Raw genomic sequence first — 17,276 nt, forward strand, 5'->3', positions numbered from 1 at the left:
CATCTGATAAAATTTAACATCTATTTCTGTGTCTTTGTACACTTAGAGGGCTATTCCCTTAAAAGGATAAAGAATACATATTTGAAACAAATAGCTATAATTTACATAATTATTATTTTTAATGAAGTCAGAAACAACCTGGAGACTGTTTATTCATGGTGAGGACTACTTGGGGCAGTCGTGAGTCCACTGTTCCTGAAGGTACTTCCACTAATAACAACTGATGATGTGTTTATAATTTACTACGCGTCTGTCACTTACATCAGCTCATCTGACAGGCATAGCGAGTAACAGCTGAACCAGAGTTTCAACTCAGGTGGTCTGACTCCAGAGCCAATGTTCTTTTCCTCTATTTCAGACAACCTCAGCAGACACTAGAGAACTGATTACTGGGAGTATTCAATGGGGAATTCAGGAATCAGAAAAGGGTCAGACTACATGATTTATACGTGTTTCACATTCTAGCTATTAATTCAAAAAATGTGGAAGAGAGATTGCACTAGGTCTCTGCCTTGATATCTAAAAGCATACGCCAGTGAGAGCTGCTTAAAAAATTTCCGTAGGAAAACAGAAAACTTGCAGTTTGATTCCCCAGTGAAGAAAGATATGGGAAAACAAACAAACAAACAAAAACAAACCTCTTAATTACAGCAGTTGCTTAATTTAGCCAAACAGTATTACAGTAATTTAGAAATTCAGTTCTGTAGATGCTGGATGGGATGAGGGATTATTGAGTGTAGAAAGAAAAACAATTGGAGCTATCTAACCTTTTAAGGACCTCTTTTGCGCTCACAGTAACATTTTTAAAAATTTAGGGTGAAATTAAAAAAAAAATCAGAATCTACATTGCAATGTGAGGGCTATATGACACCTAAATACGACTTGTGAATATTAGATATTTTTTATTTGTGCTTTTATGTCATTTTTAAAAGATCACCACTATTATCAAGTGACAGACACAAATATATAACAGAAAAGTTTAGCGCCCATAACAAACTACAACCTATTAATAGATACTTTCCTAGCAATTTTTTCTCTGTCAGGGACACTGTATTTTTCCTTCAGATTCAGATAAAAAAAAAAAAAATACTTAAAAGGTGTGGAGACTGAGCTTGGCTATGCTGGTAAAGACATCAAATGCGAGATACAGGAGGACCTGAGACAGTGGACTTAGAACACCCCTGTCTCAGTAGCAGCGCTCCCATTCTCAGCCGTGTGCCCTGATCAGTAACAGAAGCGCTCTGCTTTTGTTTCATCGTCTAAAAAAGAGAATGACGATGACCCATCTCCTGTGGCTGTTAGGGAAATACACACAATAAAGTTCGTCACGGTGCTTTCTCGACTGCACAGCTCTGTACACCAAAAAATGACCTGTACATTATTAGTAGAAAAGCAAGGAACTTCAATTTAACTTACCATATGGACTTTTATCAAGACACAGAGCAAGATTTTGCTGGTCTACATTTAGGATCCCTCTCAACTCCTCACAACTTTTTTCTCCAGATTATCTTTTTTTTTTTCATTGAGACTATTTTTTTTTAAAGCAGATTTAAGTTCATGTCAATTTTTTTTAAAGCAGTTAGGTTAGTAAATTAGAAAATTAAGACCTGGTTACATGTTCTTTATAAATTCAAGGAGCTTCGAGGGACACATATATCCATTTAAACCATGAAAGAAAGACGACGCCTTTGATCTGCAGCAAGTACTGGAATGCAAGGATGTTCTTTCGTTGAGTCTTTCACTAATGAAATAAGAATCTGGGTAATGGTTTCATTAAAACATGCAAGATAAAATGAGATGATAATGTTTGAAATTTGCTAAGAGAGTAGATCTTAAGTATATTCACCAAACACACACAAAAGGTAACTGGGTAAAATGATGGATATGTTAATTAGCTTGATTGAGGCAGTCATTTCTCAACATATACATGTATTAAAACATCACCCTGCAAACCTTTAAATAAGATTATAGCACTTGAAAAAAACTAAGTGTTTAGTAACTACCATAGAAACAGACGGCACAGATGGCTGGTCCAGGAAACGGGCTGGCCTGGGGCTGAAGGGCGGAAATGTTCCTTCTTCATTCTTTAACCTCTGCACTGCTGTTATCTGCTCTGAAGAGCCCATAGCTAAAAGGACTCGAAGACTCCCACTTTGGTGGCCTGAGAACACGTCAATCACAGGCATATAGCTGTCGACAGCAACAACTGGATACTGAGCATCAAGCAGCAGGCGAGAAATCTTAGGGTCTCTAAAGGGAGAGAAATTGTGCATAAGCAAATAACAGTCATTAGTCATGGCACAGAGTTGCTGCATTTCTTACTCGGCTCATTTTCTCAGTTTGTTAAAAACGGATCTACAAATAGAGAAGTAACAGTGGTTTGGAAAACCATGACTCCATCTATAATCCATCAAATAAAAATGACCAGGCAGCCAAGTTCCAAGTGTAGCAGTCTGAGGGCCAAGAATGCGTCTGCCTCATCTCTGTAGCATCGTGGGCCCGAAGCTTGCCAAACAGCATTATTTCAGAGGTAGACAGTGTGATCAACTAGAAAAAGTATAGACTCCGGAGTCTGGCAGAAAGTTTGGAGTAAAATCACCGACAATATCTGCCATGGACTGAGTGAGCACTTACTACGTGGTGAGCACTTCATAAGGCTTCTATAATCCTTCTAACACTGCAAGGGCTGCCATCACCCGCTATGAACAGATGAGAACCAAGTCCAAATGCTCTTCATCACACCACGCTAAACCTTAGATCTGCCTCTTACTTGCTCTATGAGTCAAAATAATCAACATAACTTTTAAACGTCTGTTTCCTCAACTGTAAAATCCATCAAAGGGCTGTTGTGAGGACTCAGGTGAGATGTCAGATATAAAATACCAACATGCTAAGGGCTTGGTAACTGGTAGCTACTGTTTTTTATGTTTTCTCAACAAAGAATGGAGTCTAAGGAAATGAGAAGGACAGGGGAACAGCAGACCAGAATAGTAGCACAACAAAAAAGGGGAAAAAAAACCCCAAAGCCTAGCGCTGACCACAACTTCCCCGATTCCAGCAGAACTCCTTGCCCGTGCTACTGGCACAGAATTACTGAGCTGTTCACCCAAGGCCTACCTGTCTATTTCTCACTGGAGCCTCACGGTTGCTCCAAGAGGGAGACGGGGGATCTCGCACCACCTCGTGTCAGAGAGGATGAAAAGACAGCCGGAAAGGCTGACTTCTCCAAGTGAACCGACACGCTTCCTCCCTGGTAAACGGGGATGATGACAATCTCCCGTTGTTCCGTGAGACAGCACCCTCAGCAGCGCTCTTCGTACCGTGTCAAACACGGCACTTAAAACAAAGAGCCGTGAGACGGCTGTTAGCAAAAAGATCAGCTCTAAAATACTTAAAATCAGGACCTTGGATCAAAACAAAAATGAGTGGTCTCTACTGAAGACAGAAATCGTCTTCAGATAAATCATTTAACACCACATCCAGGCTTTGGGTAGCGATAAGTGAGGTCCAGCAACGAGATCGGAGGGTCTAGAAGACACACTCAGCACAGCAGTCCTGCAAATGCCCGATGTGAACAGTATTAACGGTCGCAGACGGAGATAACGCTCCCGTCTTGTGAGGTGATGACCTTTGGTCGTTGAGCTCCTTGGGAGGAGAGTGGACGGGCCAGCCAGGCTCTGTGGGTTCCAACCCTGGCTCTACAACTCACAATCAAGACAAGTTACTTAACTTCTCTGTGGCCCTGTTCACTGCTCTGTAAAACAGGGCACGTGGGTCACCTGCCTCGGAGGACTGAATGCCCTGATGTACGTGAGGGTCTCAGCAGAGGGGAAACAGGCACAGCGGAAGGTGGGAGACTCTGCTGTGACCCAGGAGGAGGAGCAGCACGTGTGGTGAAGGTGAGAAAGCTCCTCCAAGGACGTACTGGCCTGGTCACGCAGGCGAACCCCACACGCGCCTCTTCAGATCAGACCAAGTGAAAGATATAAGATAAGGAATACTTCGAAAGGTCCCATTTACTTGAATGACACGTAAAACTGATGGAGTGGGAGCTTCACCAGCCCAAGCAGCTTGTCCTGTCCGGGGCGCCGCACCTTGTTCCAGGTCTCAATAACCATCATGTTGTTCCTGAGCCTCTCCAGGCAGCTGGGAGACAGAGAGACGGGAATCACCTGGGGAGAGGAACGAGACAACACTTCGCATCTGAGACAGAGCGCAACCTATACTTTCACCCAGCAAGCATTTCTGACAGCCCATCGTGTGCCGTGCACAGTGCCAGGAGCTGAAGACATCAAAATCTGTGAGTCATCTGTATCCTCCGTCTGAAGCTGCAGTCCTGTGTCAGAGACCAACACATAAAGGCTATAAACACAAAATGGCACGAATTCTCTGAGGACAAAGCTCACTCCCTGATGACTCTACAGACAGGGGTTCACGGACACAGAGAAGGTTGCCAGACACGTCAATCAGGATGTGTGCCAAGCGCTTGCAATGCAGCCCCTTCCAAGGTGACGTGATTCACTTACAAACCCCTGCTGAGAGATAAGAGTTTCTGTTTTTGGCCATGCCCAAAGCATGTGGAAATTCCCAGGCCAGGGATTGAAGCTGTGCCACAGCAGCAAACTGAGCTGCTGCAGTGACAGTGCAAGATCCTTAACCCACTGCACCACAGGGGAGCTCCAAGAGACAGATGTTTTTGAAACAAAGATGCCTACTGTTAAGGTTAGTGTTGAGCACCTATACAGGTCTACCAAGCCACTGGTTGGGCGGCATGGCCTAGTACAAAACGATCTGCCCAGCTGGTATCATGGCAAATAGCAAGGCCAACTATTTACCTAAATTTTCAGTGTAAAATTATTCTAGAACTGGCCAGCCAGCTGGTAGCTGAAAGAGAAAAGAGAAGTCAGAAGGAGAGCTAGAGATTGAGAGCCCAGAGTGGGTCAGTTGAATTAATGGCAGAATCAAAGGCCCACCAATTTGAAGGAACCCAAGCTGCAGCATGACTGTAACAGCACAGGAAACAGAAGCCCTGATGATGAAACCAAGAGAAAACATGGGAGGCGAAAAGGATGAAACTAGAAATGACGTGTGGTGTGATGACAGGAAGATGCTGGGAGAGCAGAGCACCCAACAGAGTCGCTCTTGTTTCCATATAAGAAGCTCCACTTACATAGGCATCCTGAACACATCACTGTTCCCTGAAACTGAAAAAAGGTAAAACACAGCAAAGTAGCCTCCAAATAGAAAGATTTCAGAGAGAGCTTCTGGGAGAATTGATTCTAAAGCTTGAGGATAAGCAGGAGGTAACTACAACTAAAGGCTCTGCCTAACAGGAGTCATCAAGGCTGAGAGGAAATTCAAGGCAGAAGGTAAAGACACAGAGGCTGGAAAGAGAATATGCAGGAAACGGCAAGTAGCTGAGCACAGCTGGACTGTGAAGAGAAGCAGGAGCTGAGGCGGGAGAAGAACAGATAGGCCTTAAAGGGGTTGGTAAGTCCAACGCAAGGATGTGGATTCTCTCCTGAAGTCTATGGGGAGTCGCTGAAAGGTTTTAAGCAGAATAAAATATTCAGGTTCGTGTTTTACATAGCTCGTTCCTGTTGGTGCACAGAGGAAGCAACAGACAGGGAGAAATAAGAAGCAGGTAGGACAGTCTGGGCGTTCCTGTGGTGGCTCAGTGGTTAACGAATCCGACTAGGAACCATGAGGTTGCGGGTTTGATCCCTGGCCTCACTCTGTGCGTTAAGGATCCAGCTTTGCTGTGAGCTGTGGTGTAGGTCACAGACGCGGCTCAGATCCTGCATTGCTGTGGCTCTGGCGTAGGCCAGAAGCTACAGCTCTTGATTGGACCCCTAGCATGGGAACCTCCGTATGCTGCGGGTGTGGCCCTAGAAAGACAAAAAAAAATAAATAAATAGATAAAAGAATACAACTCAGAATTCAGGCAAAAGAAAGCGTGAGAAACCATATCAACTGAGACAGAATAGAAAGAAAGACACAAAAAATTTTATAATGACTGTCTCCCCTCCCACAACTCCTGCCTTCATCCTTAATGGATACAGAATGTTAAGACAGGTGCAACGTTACCTGAGAAAAGTTAAAGACTGGTTTTGTTGTGCCCCACGCGATGACAGATCTGGTGACCTCCTCTGTGCTGAAGAGTTTGCAATTTAAATAAACATTGCATGGTGGTTGCTTCTCAGATTCTCCAGTCATGAAATCTTTCCCATCGGACACCATCAACAGCACATGCAACAGCAAAGCATTCTCACTTGCTGACCCGCTTATCTGATTTATCCAATCATGAGAGGCCGGCACAGCCATGAAGGTTGAAGAATTTGGTACAACAGGGCTTGGTGACTTTGGGGTGGGGAGTACCAAATTCTGCGTTTTCTTTACAGTTTCTTCTTGAATTTGGTTTAAGCTCTGAGGACTTTTGGTACCGGTAACATGTTGGCTAGGTTCTGGCGGTGTCTTATCTGGACTTGAAAGAGCACAAAGTGGAGGATGGTGGGTGTTGCTGCTTAGCTTTGTATTGTTAGCAGCGAAATCCTTGTTATCTATAACCAGCTCCACAGTTACCTATAGAACATAAAAGGAAGAAGGTTAACGGGAATATCTTCTAGAATTGGAATCAGAATTTTGGAGTCGAAGCGGTATCAGATTATTAGGAAGTAAATGAACTCATCCTCCAATATCACAAAAGAACAGACTGCATATACGTCACCTTACCAGGGTTAAGAAAAGCTAGGCAGGTGATTTATCAATAATACAAGATCATCATCTTACACCAGAAAATAAGGAAGTGCTCAGAAACGAAGAGCTATACTGAGAGGAGATAGAATCCAGTTCCTGACAAATCTGGCACAATCTGAGTTTCAAAATGAAATAAATTCATTACAACCTTCCGAATAATGTAAGAACCCATGAGTTCATATAAATATAAATAAATACAGGAGAAGGCATGACTGGTTCGCACAGTGGAATGCCAATTAAGAAATGAACCAGGGAGTTCCTGTCGTGGCGCAGTGGTTAACGAATCCGACTAGGAACCATGAGGTTTTGGATTCAATCCTTGGCCTCCCTCGCTCAGTGGGTTAAGGATCCGGCGTTGCTGTGAGCTGTGGTGTGGCTCTCAGACGCGGCACAGATCCTGTGTTGCTGTGGCTCTGGCATAGGCCGGCGGCTACAGTTCCAACGATTCGACCCCTAGCGTGGGAACCTCCATATGCTTCGGAAGCGGCCCCAGAAAAGGGAAAAAGACAAAAAAAAAAAAAAAAAAAAAAAGAACTGGGAATGGTTCACACGGTGGAATGCCAATTAAGAAATGAACCAGGAATGGTGGAGTGAATGGTGAAGTTGCAAAATCATATCCTTTCAATATCATAGTAATAAATGATCCAGATAAACCCCAATGGAGGGCATTCTACAAAACCGGCCTTACTTTTCATAAATATCTAAAAGACCAAGAAGGAGTGCAGAACTGTTCCAGACTAAAAGGAAATTAGAGAGATACGACACTTCAATGTAATGGATGATCCCAGACTGGAAAAAAAATTGCTACAAAGGCAGATATTGACACATTTGGTGAAATTTGGGTATGGACTAAAGACAGAATATAGTATTGCTGTTAAGTTGATTTTTATGGAGTTCCTGTCATGGCTCAGTGGAAATGAATCAGACCAGTATCCATGAGGATGCAGGTTTGTTCTCTGGCCTCGTGTTCAGTGGGTTAAGGATCCAGCATTGCCATGAGCTGTGGTGTAGGCCACAGAAGCGGCTCAGATCTGGTATTGTTGAGGCTATGGTGTAGGCCGGCAGCTGCAGCTCCGATTATACCCCTAGCCTGGGAACCTCCATATGCCGTGGGTGTGGCCCTAAAAAGAGAAAAAAAAATTGATTTTTATAACTGTACAGAGATATGTATGATATTGTCTTTGTTTTTAGGAAATACATGCAAGAATTTAGGGAGAAAAAGGTTTAATGTCTAACATATTCTCAAAAATTTCAGAAAAAATTGTGTGTGTTTATGTACAGAGAGTGGAGAGGGAGACAGAGAGAGGGAGGAAGAGAGAGATTAGAGGTGGATGAATAATTACAAAGCAAATATGACAAATAACACCTGTCCACGTAAAGGGTGATTTCTTTGTAGTATTTTTGCAATTTTTCTCTCTGTTTTAAGTTATTTTAAAAAGTTTAAAATGTTACAAAGTAAAACAGGATGAGGGATAAATGCTGAGCAATGAAAGTGGTCGCTACTACGAGACTGAATTACTAGAGACAAAGAGGACCTGCTATTCCTTTTACTTAAAACCCCCAGCGAAGTTCTTCTGCTCTGCTGACTACAGGCAGCAGTCCATTTACAACAGTACTTCTTCCAACACAGCCAGGGCAGAGGCTATTTCTAGTCCATCAATCCTGTTTACTAACCCTTTCTGATGATAAACCTTGCAGTCTACAATGAAATAGGAAACTGAGAAACAAACCTTTGGTAGAGGAAGAATAACATATTGTTAATTTTTTGCAATGATAGTCCAACAAGTCTTTAAAATTAAATGGTATTTATTATCAGGAAGGCCAGGAAGAGGGCAGAGAGGGCTTCCAAGAAGAGGAAGCAGCATGAAAATCAAGAACAAAAGCAAGGGTGCATACGACAGTCTGGCACCTCAGCAATTCTGTGCCTAGCTGGACATGGCTACCTCCTGGGCAACTGCAAGAGGGCGGGCTCAGGGGTTGGTGGGGTCATCTGGTGGGCCCTGTATTTTATGCTTTGGGTGATGAGGAGCCACGGGAATGTTTGGAGCCTGGTTGTGATGACTTCAAAAGCTTGCCAGGACAATAGGACAAAGCTATACCAAAGCCACACATTCAAATTCTTCTACCTATTGGGAACGTAAACTGGTGTAGCCACAGTGGGAAACAGTATAGCGGTTTCTCAAAAAACTAAAAACAGAACTACCATATGACCCAGCAATTCGTCTCGAGTATATATCTGAAAGAAACAAAAACACTAATTTGAAAAGCCATATGCACCCCAATGCCACCAACATTATTTACAACTGCCAAGATACAGGAGAAACCTAAGTGTCCCTCAGCAGATGAATGGATATAAAGAAGATGATGTACATATATTGGACAATGGACTCTCAGTCATAAAAAATAAACTTTGGCCATTTGCACCAATATGGATGGACGTGAAGGTTTATGCTAAGTGAAAAAATTCAGAGACAAAGATAAATACTGTACGATATCACTTAGATATGGAATCTAAAGAAATACAAGAAACTAGTGAATATAACAAAAAAGAAACAGACTCACAGATACCAGTGGGGAGAAGGAAGCAGAGAGGCGTGATAGAAAGGGAGCGGATTAAGAGGCACAAACTATTACGTATGAAATAAGCAACAAGGATATATATATATATATATATATATATATATATATATATATAGTATATAAATATTGTACGACACAGGGAATATAGCCAGTATCTTATTTTATTTACTTATTTGTCTTTTTAGGGCTGTACCTGAGGCACATGGAAGTTCCAGGCTAGGGATCGAACTGCAGCTGCAACTGCTGGCCTACACCACAGCCACAGCAACACTAGATCTGAGCTGTGTCTGCAACCTACACTGCAGGTCACAGCAACGCCAGAACCCTAACCCACTGAGAGGCCAGGAATCGAACCCGTGCCCTTATGAATACTAGTCTGGCTCATTACCGTTACCGCCGAGCCAAGAGGGGAACTTCAGATACAGCAGTTTTTTAATATGTAAATGAGCCACTTCCATGCTCCAGTGCCCTTTCCTGGCTGGTAGGATAAAAGCTGAACCCTTTACTCTGACCTACGATGCCCTGAGTAACACAGCTCCCCTCTGCCTATTCCATCTCAGCTTCTAGCGCTTTCCCTTTGGCTCACTATCCCGAGGCAGCACTCTCTCCCTGACGAAGCCCAGCCTGTTCTCACTTTAGGGCCTTTGCATGCGCTAGCCTTCTCTCTGGAATGATCTTCCCTGTGCTTTCTTCTTGGTGGCCTCTTCCTCTCACTCCTCAAGTCTAACCGTAAGTGTCTGTCACCTTCTTAGAGAGAGACCTGCTCATCTTCCGCTTCCTCCCAGGTACTCACCGTCACATCACACCATTTATTTTTATTTTTTATTTTTTTGTCTTTTTGCCATTTCCTGGGCCACTCCTGCGGCATATGGAGGTTCCCAGGCTAGGGGTTGCATCGGAGCTGTAGCTGCCAGCCTATGCCAGAGCCACAGCAACGCGGGATCCAAGCCGCGTCTGCAACCTACACCACAGCTCACGGCAACGCCAGATCCTTAACCCACTGAGCAAGGGCAGGGATCGAACCCGCAACCTCAGGGTTCCTAGTCGGATTCATTAACCACTGCGCCACGACGGGAACTCCTCATTACCATTTAGCTCCTTCCCAGTACGTTTGTTACCCTGTTGTAATATAGGCCCTGATTTTTGTGTTCACTGCTATGTTCTCAGGGTCAGCTAGTAACACACAAGCTTCAGAAATACTTGACTACCTGAATTATCTACGTACCTTGAGAGGGCCAAGTGCGGTCTCCCCATTTTCCTGTTGCACTGGAAGCTGGTCACTGAAAGAAAGCAGCTCAGACTGAATGACAGCTCTCAAAGGGAGTGACGCAGATCCAATGACTTCTGGCTGAGGGAAGAAGAAAAAGTTTAGGTTAAATTTACAAAGAGCCACAGGGGACTTTAACTGAAGTGTCAACCTATGACGGCTTATAAAAGCATCCATGCTTTCTGAAATCAACAGCTTAATCATTTGAGGTAAGTCCAGGTGGGAATTCATATATTCTACCATATTTTGGTCCCCCTTCTGGGTTTTACCACCTCTCCCTAGAAGATTAGAAAGGGTTTCATGAGTCACAAAGAGGTTAGAAGATTATCTTTTTCTTTCTTTCTTTTTTTTTTTTTTTTTCCTTTTCAGGGCCACAAGCACCCGCAGCATATGGAGGTTCCCAGGAAAGGGTTCCAATTGGAGCTACAGCTGCCGGCCTACACCACAGCCACAGCAATGCAGGATCCGAGCGGCATCTGTGACCTACACCACAGCCACAGCAATCAGGATCTGAGCCTTGTCTGCCACCTACACCACAGCTCACGGCAATACCAGATCCTAAACCCATTGAACGAGGCCAGGGATAGAACTGGCAACCACATGATTCCTAGTCAGATTCGTTCCTGCTGTGCCATGACGGGAACTCCACATCTTTTTCAATTTTGAAGAGTTAGTTCTTTATGAAAAATGTTCAACTTCACTCTTAAAAAGTCAAATTACGATGATACAAATTTTTGCCATTAAAGCTAGGCAAACTTTAAAACAATATATTTGATGCTATCAAGGTTATGGGAGAACACAGGCTGACATATGCCTGAATCTGGGAATATAAACTGGCAACATACTTTTGGACAGCAAATGCAGCAATAAATATAAAAAGCTTTTAATAGTCATACTTTGGCCCAGTAATTTCATTTCTGGGAATTTATACTAAAGAAGTAATAAATCCCAAAGAAGCTTATGTACAAATGTATATATTTTAAAAGTTAAAATGAGAAATAGCTAGATGTTCAATAATCTGGAATTATTAAGTTAATTAAAGCACATTCCTGAAATGGAATATATAGCCATTAAAATGATGTTTACGAAAAGTTTGAAATAATATGAACAGTATTTGTGTGTATTAGAAATTAGGTGTTAAATTATACATATAGTAAACATTCACATATTTATAAAATTATGTGGGAAAGGTTTTTTGTTTGTTTTGCTTTCTATGGTGGCACCTATGGCATACGGAAGTTCCCAGGCTAGGGGCTGAATGAGAGCTACAGCTGCTGACCTACACCACAGCCACAGCAACGCCAGATCTGAACTTTGTCTGTGACCTACACCACAGCTCACTGCAATGCTGGATCCTTAACCCACTGGGCTAGGCCAAGGATCAAACCCGCAACCTCATGGCTCCTGGTGGGATTTGTTTCCACTGTGCCACAACGGGAACTCCAAAAGATTTTTTTTTAGGGCCGCACCTGCGGCATATGGAAGTTCCCAGGCTAGGGGCTGAATTGGAACTGCATCTGTGACCGATGCCACAGCTCACGGCAACACTGGATCTTTAACTCACTGAGTGAGGCCAGGGATTGAACCTGCATCCTCATGGATACCAGTCAGGTTTGTAACCCACTGAGCTAACCACAAAGGGAATTCAAAGATTTTATATTTTTGAAAAAAATGAATAAAAATCCTCAAGACAATGCTAAACTTTAAAACAGCAGGTTAAAACTGCATATAAAATTGCTCTAATACTATCAAAGATTTATAGACATAATATATTCATTTGAAAAAGATAAAGAAGATACAAATAAATATTAATAATAATTATATCTTGGTGATGAGATTATAGGTGATTTTTGTGTCTTAAAATATTTTTCTCTCTTTTTTTGGTCTTTTTAGGGCCGCACCCGCAGAATACGGAGGTTCCCAGTCTAGGGGTTAAATCAGAGCTGTAGCCACTGGCCTACGGCAGAGCCACAGCAATGCAGGATCCAAGCCTTTGGATCCCACTGAGTCTTTGACCTACACTACAGCTCAGGGCAACACCAGATTCCTAACCCACTGAGTGAGGGCAGGGATCAAACATGTGTCCTCATGGATGCTAGTCAGGTTTGTTAACCACTGAGCAAAGATGGGAACTCCTAAAATATTTTTCTATAAAAATATATATAATTCTTTCATAATTAGAATAGTCATTAACCACATGATTCAATGTAAATATACTGACATGCTTATAGAACTTGTCTTGAGATTGTGAAATTAAGCATTTTCCCTTCTCTTCCTATTTTGGTATATTTTCCAAAAAGAACTTGTATTATTTACATCCCCTGAAAATACAAACAAAAAGAAAACAAGATGCATTCTTCATTCTATCTATACTAAAGAGGAGGCCAAAGATTATAAAAGCTACTCTTTCAAATGAAGTAAAAACTGCTCATGACATAGTTCATTGATTTCTATTGTACCACTGCAAGTAGATTTTATAAACTCTGTTTTTTTCTTTTTTTTTTTTTTTTTGTCTTTTTGCTATTTCTTGGGCCGCTCCTGCGGCATATGGAGGTTCCCAGGCTAGGGGTCCAATCAGAGCTGTAGCCACTGGCCTACGCCAGAGCCTCAGCAACGCGGGATCCGAGCCGCGTCTGCAACCTACACTACAGCTCACGGCAACGCCGGATCGTTAACCCACTGAGCAAGGCCAGGGACCGAACCCGCAACCTCATGGTTCCTAGTCGGATTCGTTAACCACTGCGCCACGACGGGAACTCCTGTTTTTTTCATTTTTTATTTTTGCTTTGTAGGGCCATACTGGTGGCATATGGATGTTCCCAGAGCTACAGCTGCTGGCCTACACCACAGCCACAGCAACTTGGGATCCGAGCCGCGTCTGCGAACTACACCGCAGCTATGGCAAAGCTGGATCTTTAACCTACTGAGCAAGGCCAGGGATGGAACCCGCAACCTCATGGTTCCTAGTCAGATTTGTTTCCGCTGCGCCACAATGGAAACTCCTAAACTTTGAATGAGCTGGTGAAACTGCTACCCACATTTTATGAATTTGGACACAGGCTGGATACATCAAATTAAGGCCCATATCCTACATCAATTCAAACGGTCAACTCTCCACAGCAGGGAGCACAATACAGAGGTTTAGAACGTGGGATCTGATGTAGAAGACCTGGGACAAAGTCCTCTTACTTTATTAGGCTGGGTGATCTTAGCCAAGTTAGTTACTTAGTCTCAGTTTTTTCATCTGTAAATTGATGATAATAATGTACATAATTCAGAGTTGTTTTAATTATTAAATTTGATAGTACTGTGCATGCAAAACCTTTAGCATAACACTGGTCTATAGGTAACAACAAACAGAAATTTAAAATAATAATGATGAAAAGCCTAAGTGGTGTTTGACCCTGCTGAAATTCCTAGTTTTGGCAGGAATGTAATGTGAAGTATGCTCCAAATCCCTGGTGTGAATAAATGCGTAAAGGAAAGGTCAAATCACGTGAAGTACCTTTTTCTGCGGGGTTTTCTTTGTGTAAATTTGGAAAGTGAGACTGGAACTCCACCAGTGTTCTATCATCGGGCCACCAAACTGTACTGGAAACACAAATCTCTGCTGGAATTTCACCGCTATAAGGAGAATCAGACAGATGACACGTCACACTGCTTGATTAGAGACATCTCATCAATCCAGGCCTTGGTACCAACCGCTTCCCTTTCAAATCCAACTAGAATCTCTTTTAGGAATACAATCAGAGTAATTTCACCAAAGTGTCAGGACAGCAGGAACAGAAAACCCTGGGTACAACACAGAGAAGACATGCAGTGCTATGTCGCTTTGCTTTGAATGTCAATCATAAGGATTGACATAGAATGTATAAAAATATACCATGTACTTCACTATTAGCGTTTTTATTAATTTATACTTTTATTTTATCTTTTTTGCATTTTAGGGCTGCACCTACAGCATATGGAGGTTCCCAGGCTAGGGGCTGAATCAGAGCTGCAGCTGCCAGCCTACACCACAGCCACAGCAATGCCAGATCTGAGCCACATCTGCAAACTACACCACAGCTCACAGCAATGCTGGATCCTAACCCACTGAGCAAGGCCAGGGATCGAACTTGCATCCTCATGGATATTAGCTGGGTTCATCTTTACTGAGCCACAACGGGAATTCCTATTTATTTACTTTTATGGCCGCGCCTTCGGCATATGGACATTCCCCAGCCAGGGATCTTTTAACTTCCTGTGCTGGGCCAGGGATTGAACCCACACCTCCACAGTGACTGAAGCTGCCGCAACTGGATTCTTAACCTACTGTACCACAGTGGGAACTCCTGACTTAGTGCTTTTAAAGGACAAGTTGGAAGACAGTGTGGTGAAAGAAGGGGGCTAGCTGGACATGGGGCAAGGAGGAATAAATGAAGCGAAGACATTGAATCAAAAACTGTAATAATGAAAATAATGATTTCCTGGGCTGAAGACTAGAGGGCTCCTACTGTGACATTCAGACAAGGCTCTAGGTCCTGACGGCTGCCAGCAGTGTTAGGCAGGATGCAGTCTGCATTCTAGATGCAAAGAGGGGGTTTCTGCTGTGACATCACGTGTTAGTGGGAGGAAGTGAGGGTAGTATTTTAGTTTGTGCTCACTGCTATGGGGCTTTAACAGGTTAAAAGAAAAAGGAATTTGTGGCTAGAATCATTTGATATGAGTTTTGTTTCTAATGACCACCTCAGTCACAACTTATCACCTATAAAATGATCCAGTCCATTCACTGCTAGCTTCCCCCTGCTTTTTTGGTTTTTTGTCTTTTTTAGGGCTGCACCCATAGCACATGGAGGTTCCCAGGCTAGGGGTCCAACTGGAGCTGTAGCCGCCAACCTATACCACAGCCGCAGCAATGCCAGATCCAAGCCGTGTCTGCGACCTACACCACAGCTCATGGCAACGCTGGATCCTTAACCCACTGAGCGAGGCCAGGGATCAAACCTGCAACCTCATGGTTCCTAGCGGGATTTGTTTCTGCTGCGCCACGACAGGAACTCCTGCTAAACCCTTAAAAATGGATCTGAAGAGCCCTCCCAAAAAAGCCCAGTTAGAGAGACTCCACTGTCTCTGGCAGTCATTCAAACTGCCCCTTGGACCTACTGGTTTCTACCTGTGCCATCTTAGTTATTGCCTCTATTGCTCTTGGTATTCATGAACAGGATGTGGGTCTTGCTACCTGGATCCGCCCACAGGACCTGTGAACCAACGGTCTGGGCCCAGCAAGCCCACATCCATCAGACCAGTTAACCTGCTTACCCCGCCATGGAAAGAAAAGTAAGACAAGACCTACACTGCACTGGTGTGCTGAGAGGATAAACTGAGGTAACGGATGAAAAAGTACTCTGGACACTATAAAATCCTTCAGGTACAAACAGAGCCCTATTTCCTCTGGTGCTACTCAGATTTCTCCTAACCGCTTCAGTGTGTCTTGGCGCTGTATTATTGAATTTCTCATACAATTTTCTTTTTTCTTTTTTCCTTTATGGCTGTACCCATGGCCATGGATTTGATCCCAGGCCAGGGATCAAATCCAAGCTGCAGCTGAGACCCATGCCAGAAATCAGTGCCAGATCCTTAACCTTCTGTGCTGGTCCAGGGATCGAACCTGTGCCTCTGTAGCTACCTGAGTCACTGCAGTTGGATTTGTAACCTAGTGCATCACAGCAGGAACTCCATAATTCTCTCTCTCGAGCTTATTTTTTTCATTTTTAAAATTATTTTTTGTCTTTTGTCTTTTTAGGGCCGCACCTGCGGCATATGGAAGTTCCCAGGCTAGGAGTTGAATCAAAGCTACAGCTGTCAGCTTATGCCACAGCCACAGCCACAGCCGTATCTTCGATCTATACCACAGCTTAAGGCAGTGCCGGATCTTTAACCCACTGAGTGAGGCCAGGGTTCAAACCTGCGTCCTCATGGATCCAAGTCAGATTTGTTTCCACTGAGCCACAATGGGAACTCTTTAAGCTCATTTTTTTTTTAAACACTAATATTGTTTTAAGGTAACACTGGAAGAAGAAATTTACGTAAATAAATTGGTAACAAGGTCCCAAAGAAGACCTTTTTTTTTTTTTTTGTCTTTTTGCTATTTCTTTGGGCCGCTCCTGCGGCATATGGAGGTTCCCAGGCTAGGGGTCCAATCGGAGCTGTAGCCACCGGCCTACGCCAGAGCCACAGCAACGCAGGATTCGAGCCGCGTCTGCAACCTACACTACAGCTCACGGCAACGCCGGATCGTTAACCCACTGAGCAAGGGAAGGGACCGAACCCCCAACCTCATGGTTCCTAGTCGGATTCATTAACCACTGCGCCACGACGGGAACTCCAGAAGACCTTTTTTAAGAGTTGGAAGGGATCCTGAAAATACTTCGTCCATTCCATATTATTGTTGAGAGAGGCCCACTGATGAAGTCCTTTTGTCTAGGGTCACACGATTAAGTGTGTGGTACAACCAGAACTAGACCTCTGTCTTCCTATTCTTGGCTTGAAGGGAGTTTTGTGGTGGCTCAGTGGTAATGAACCCAACTAGTATCCATGAGGATGTGGGTTTGATCCCTGGCCTTGCTCAGTGGGTTAAGGATCTGGCGTTGCCATGAGCTGCAGTGTAGGTCACAGACACTGCTCAGACCTG

The 17,276-nt window shown here is 43.5% G+C and overlaps 1 protein-coding gene across 25 annotated transcripts in view; it reads right to left on the reverse strand.

The window, feature by feature from the left end:
- The window catches only part of C2CD3 (C2 domain containing 3 centriole elongation regulator), a 119,001-nt gene that overhangs the window by 65,678 nt on the left and 36,047 nt on the right, over nucleotides 1-17,276 (reverse strand). For 21 of the 25 annotated variants that reach the window (XR_014814562.1, XR_014814564.1, XR_014814551.1 and 18 more), the window contains exons 12-16: nucleotides 14,109-14,227; nucleotides 10,562-10,684; nucleotides 6,088-6,582; nucleotides 4,021-4,172; nucleotides 2,004-2,250 (exon numbers count right to left, since the gene is read on the reverse strand). Coding sequence is in view for 8 of the 25 variants with exons in the window: in XM_084975136.1 (XP_084831262.1) it covers nucleotides 2,004-2,250; nucleotides 4,021-4,172; nucleotides 6,088-6,582; nucleotides 10,562-10,684; nucleotides 14,109-14,227 (1,136 nt within the window). In the remaining 17 variants the exon portion in view is untranslated. Of the gene's footprint in view, nucleotides 1-2,003; nucleotides 2,251-4,020; nucleotides 4,173-6,087; nucleotides 6,583-10,561; nucleotides 10,685-14,108; nucleotides 14,228-17,276 lie in introns of those variants that run through there. The other 4 variants (XR_014814559.1, XM_084975141.1, XM_084975142.1 and 1 more) reach the window with 2 other exon arrangements.

The sequence above is a fragment of the Sus scrofa genome, chromosome 9, assembly GCF_054392235.1.
Source record: "Sus scrofa isolate SSC_HxYL_T2T_F1_AM1 chromosome 9, Sscrofa_HxYL_maternal_Yorkshire_Landrace_v2.0, whole genome shotgun sequence".
In the NCBI taxonomy this organism is placed as follows: domain Eukaryota; kingdom Metazoa; phylum Chordata; class Mammalia; order Artiodactyla; family Suidae; genus Sus; species Sus scrofa.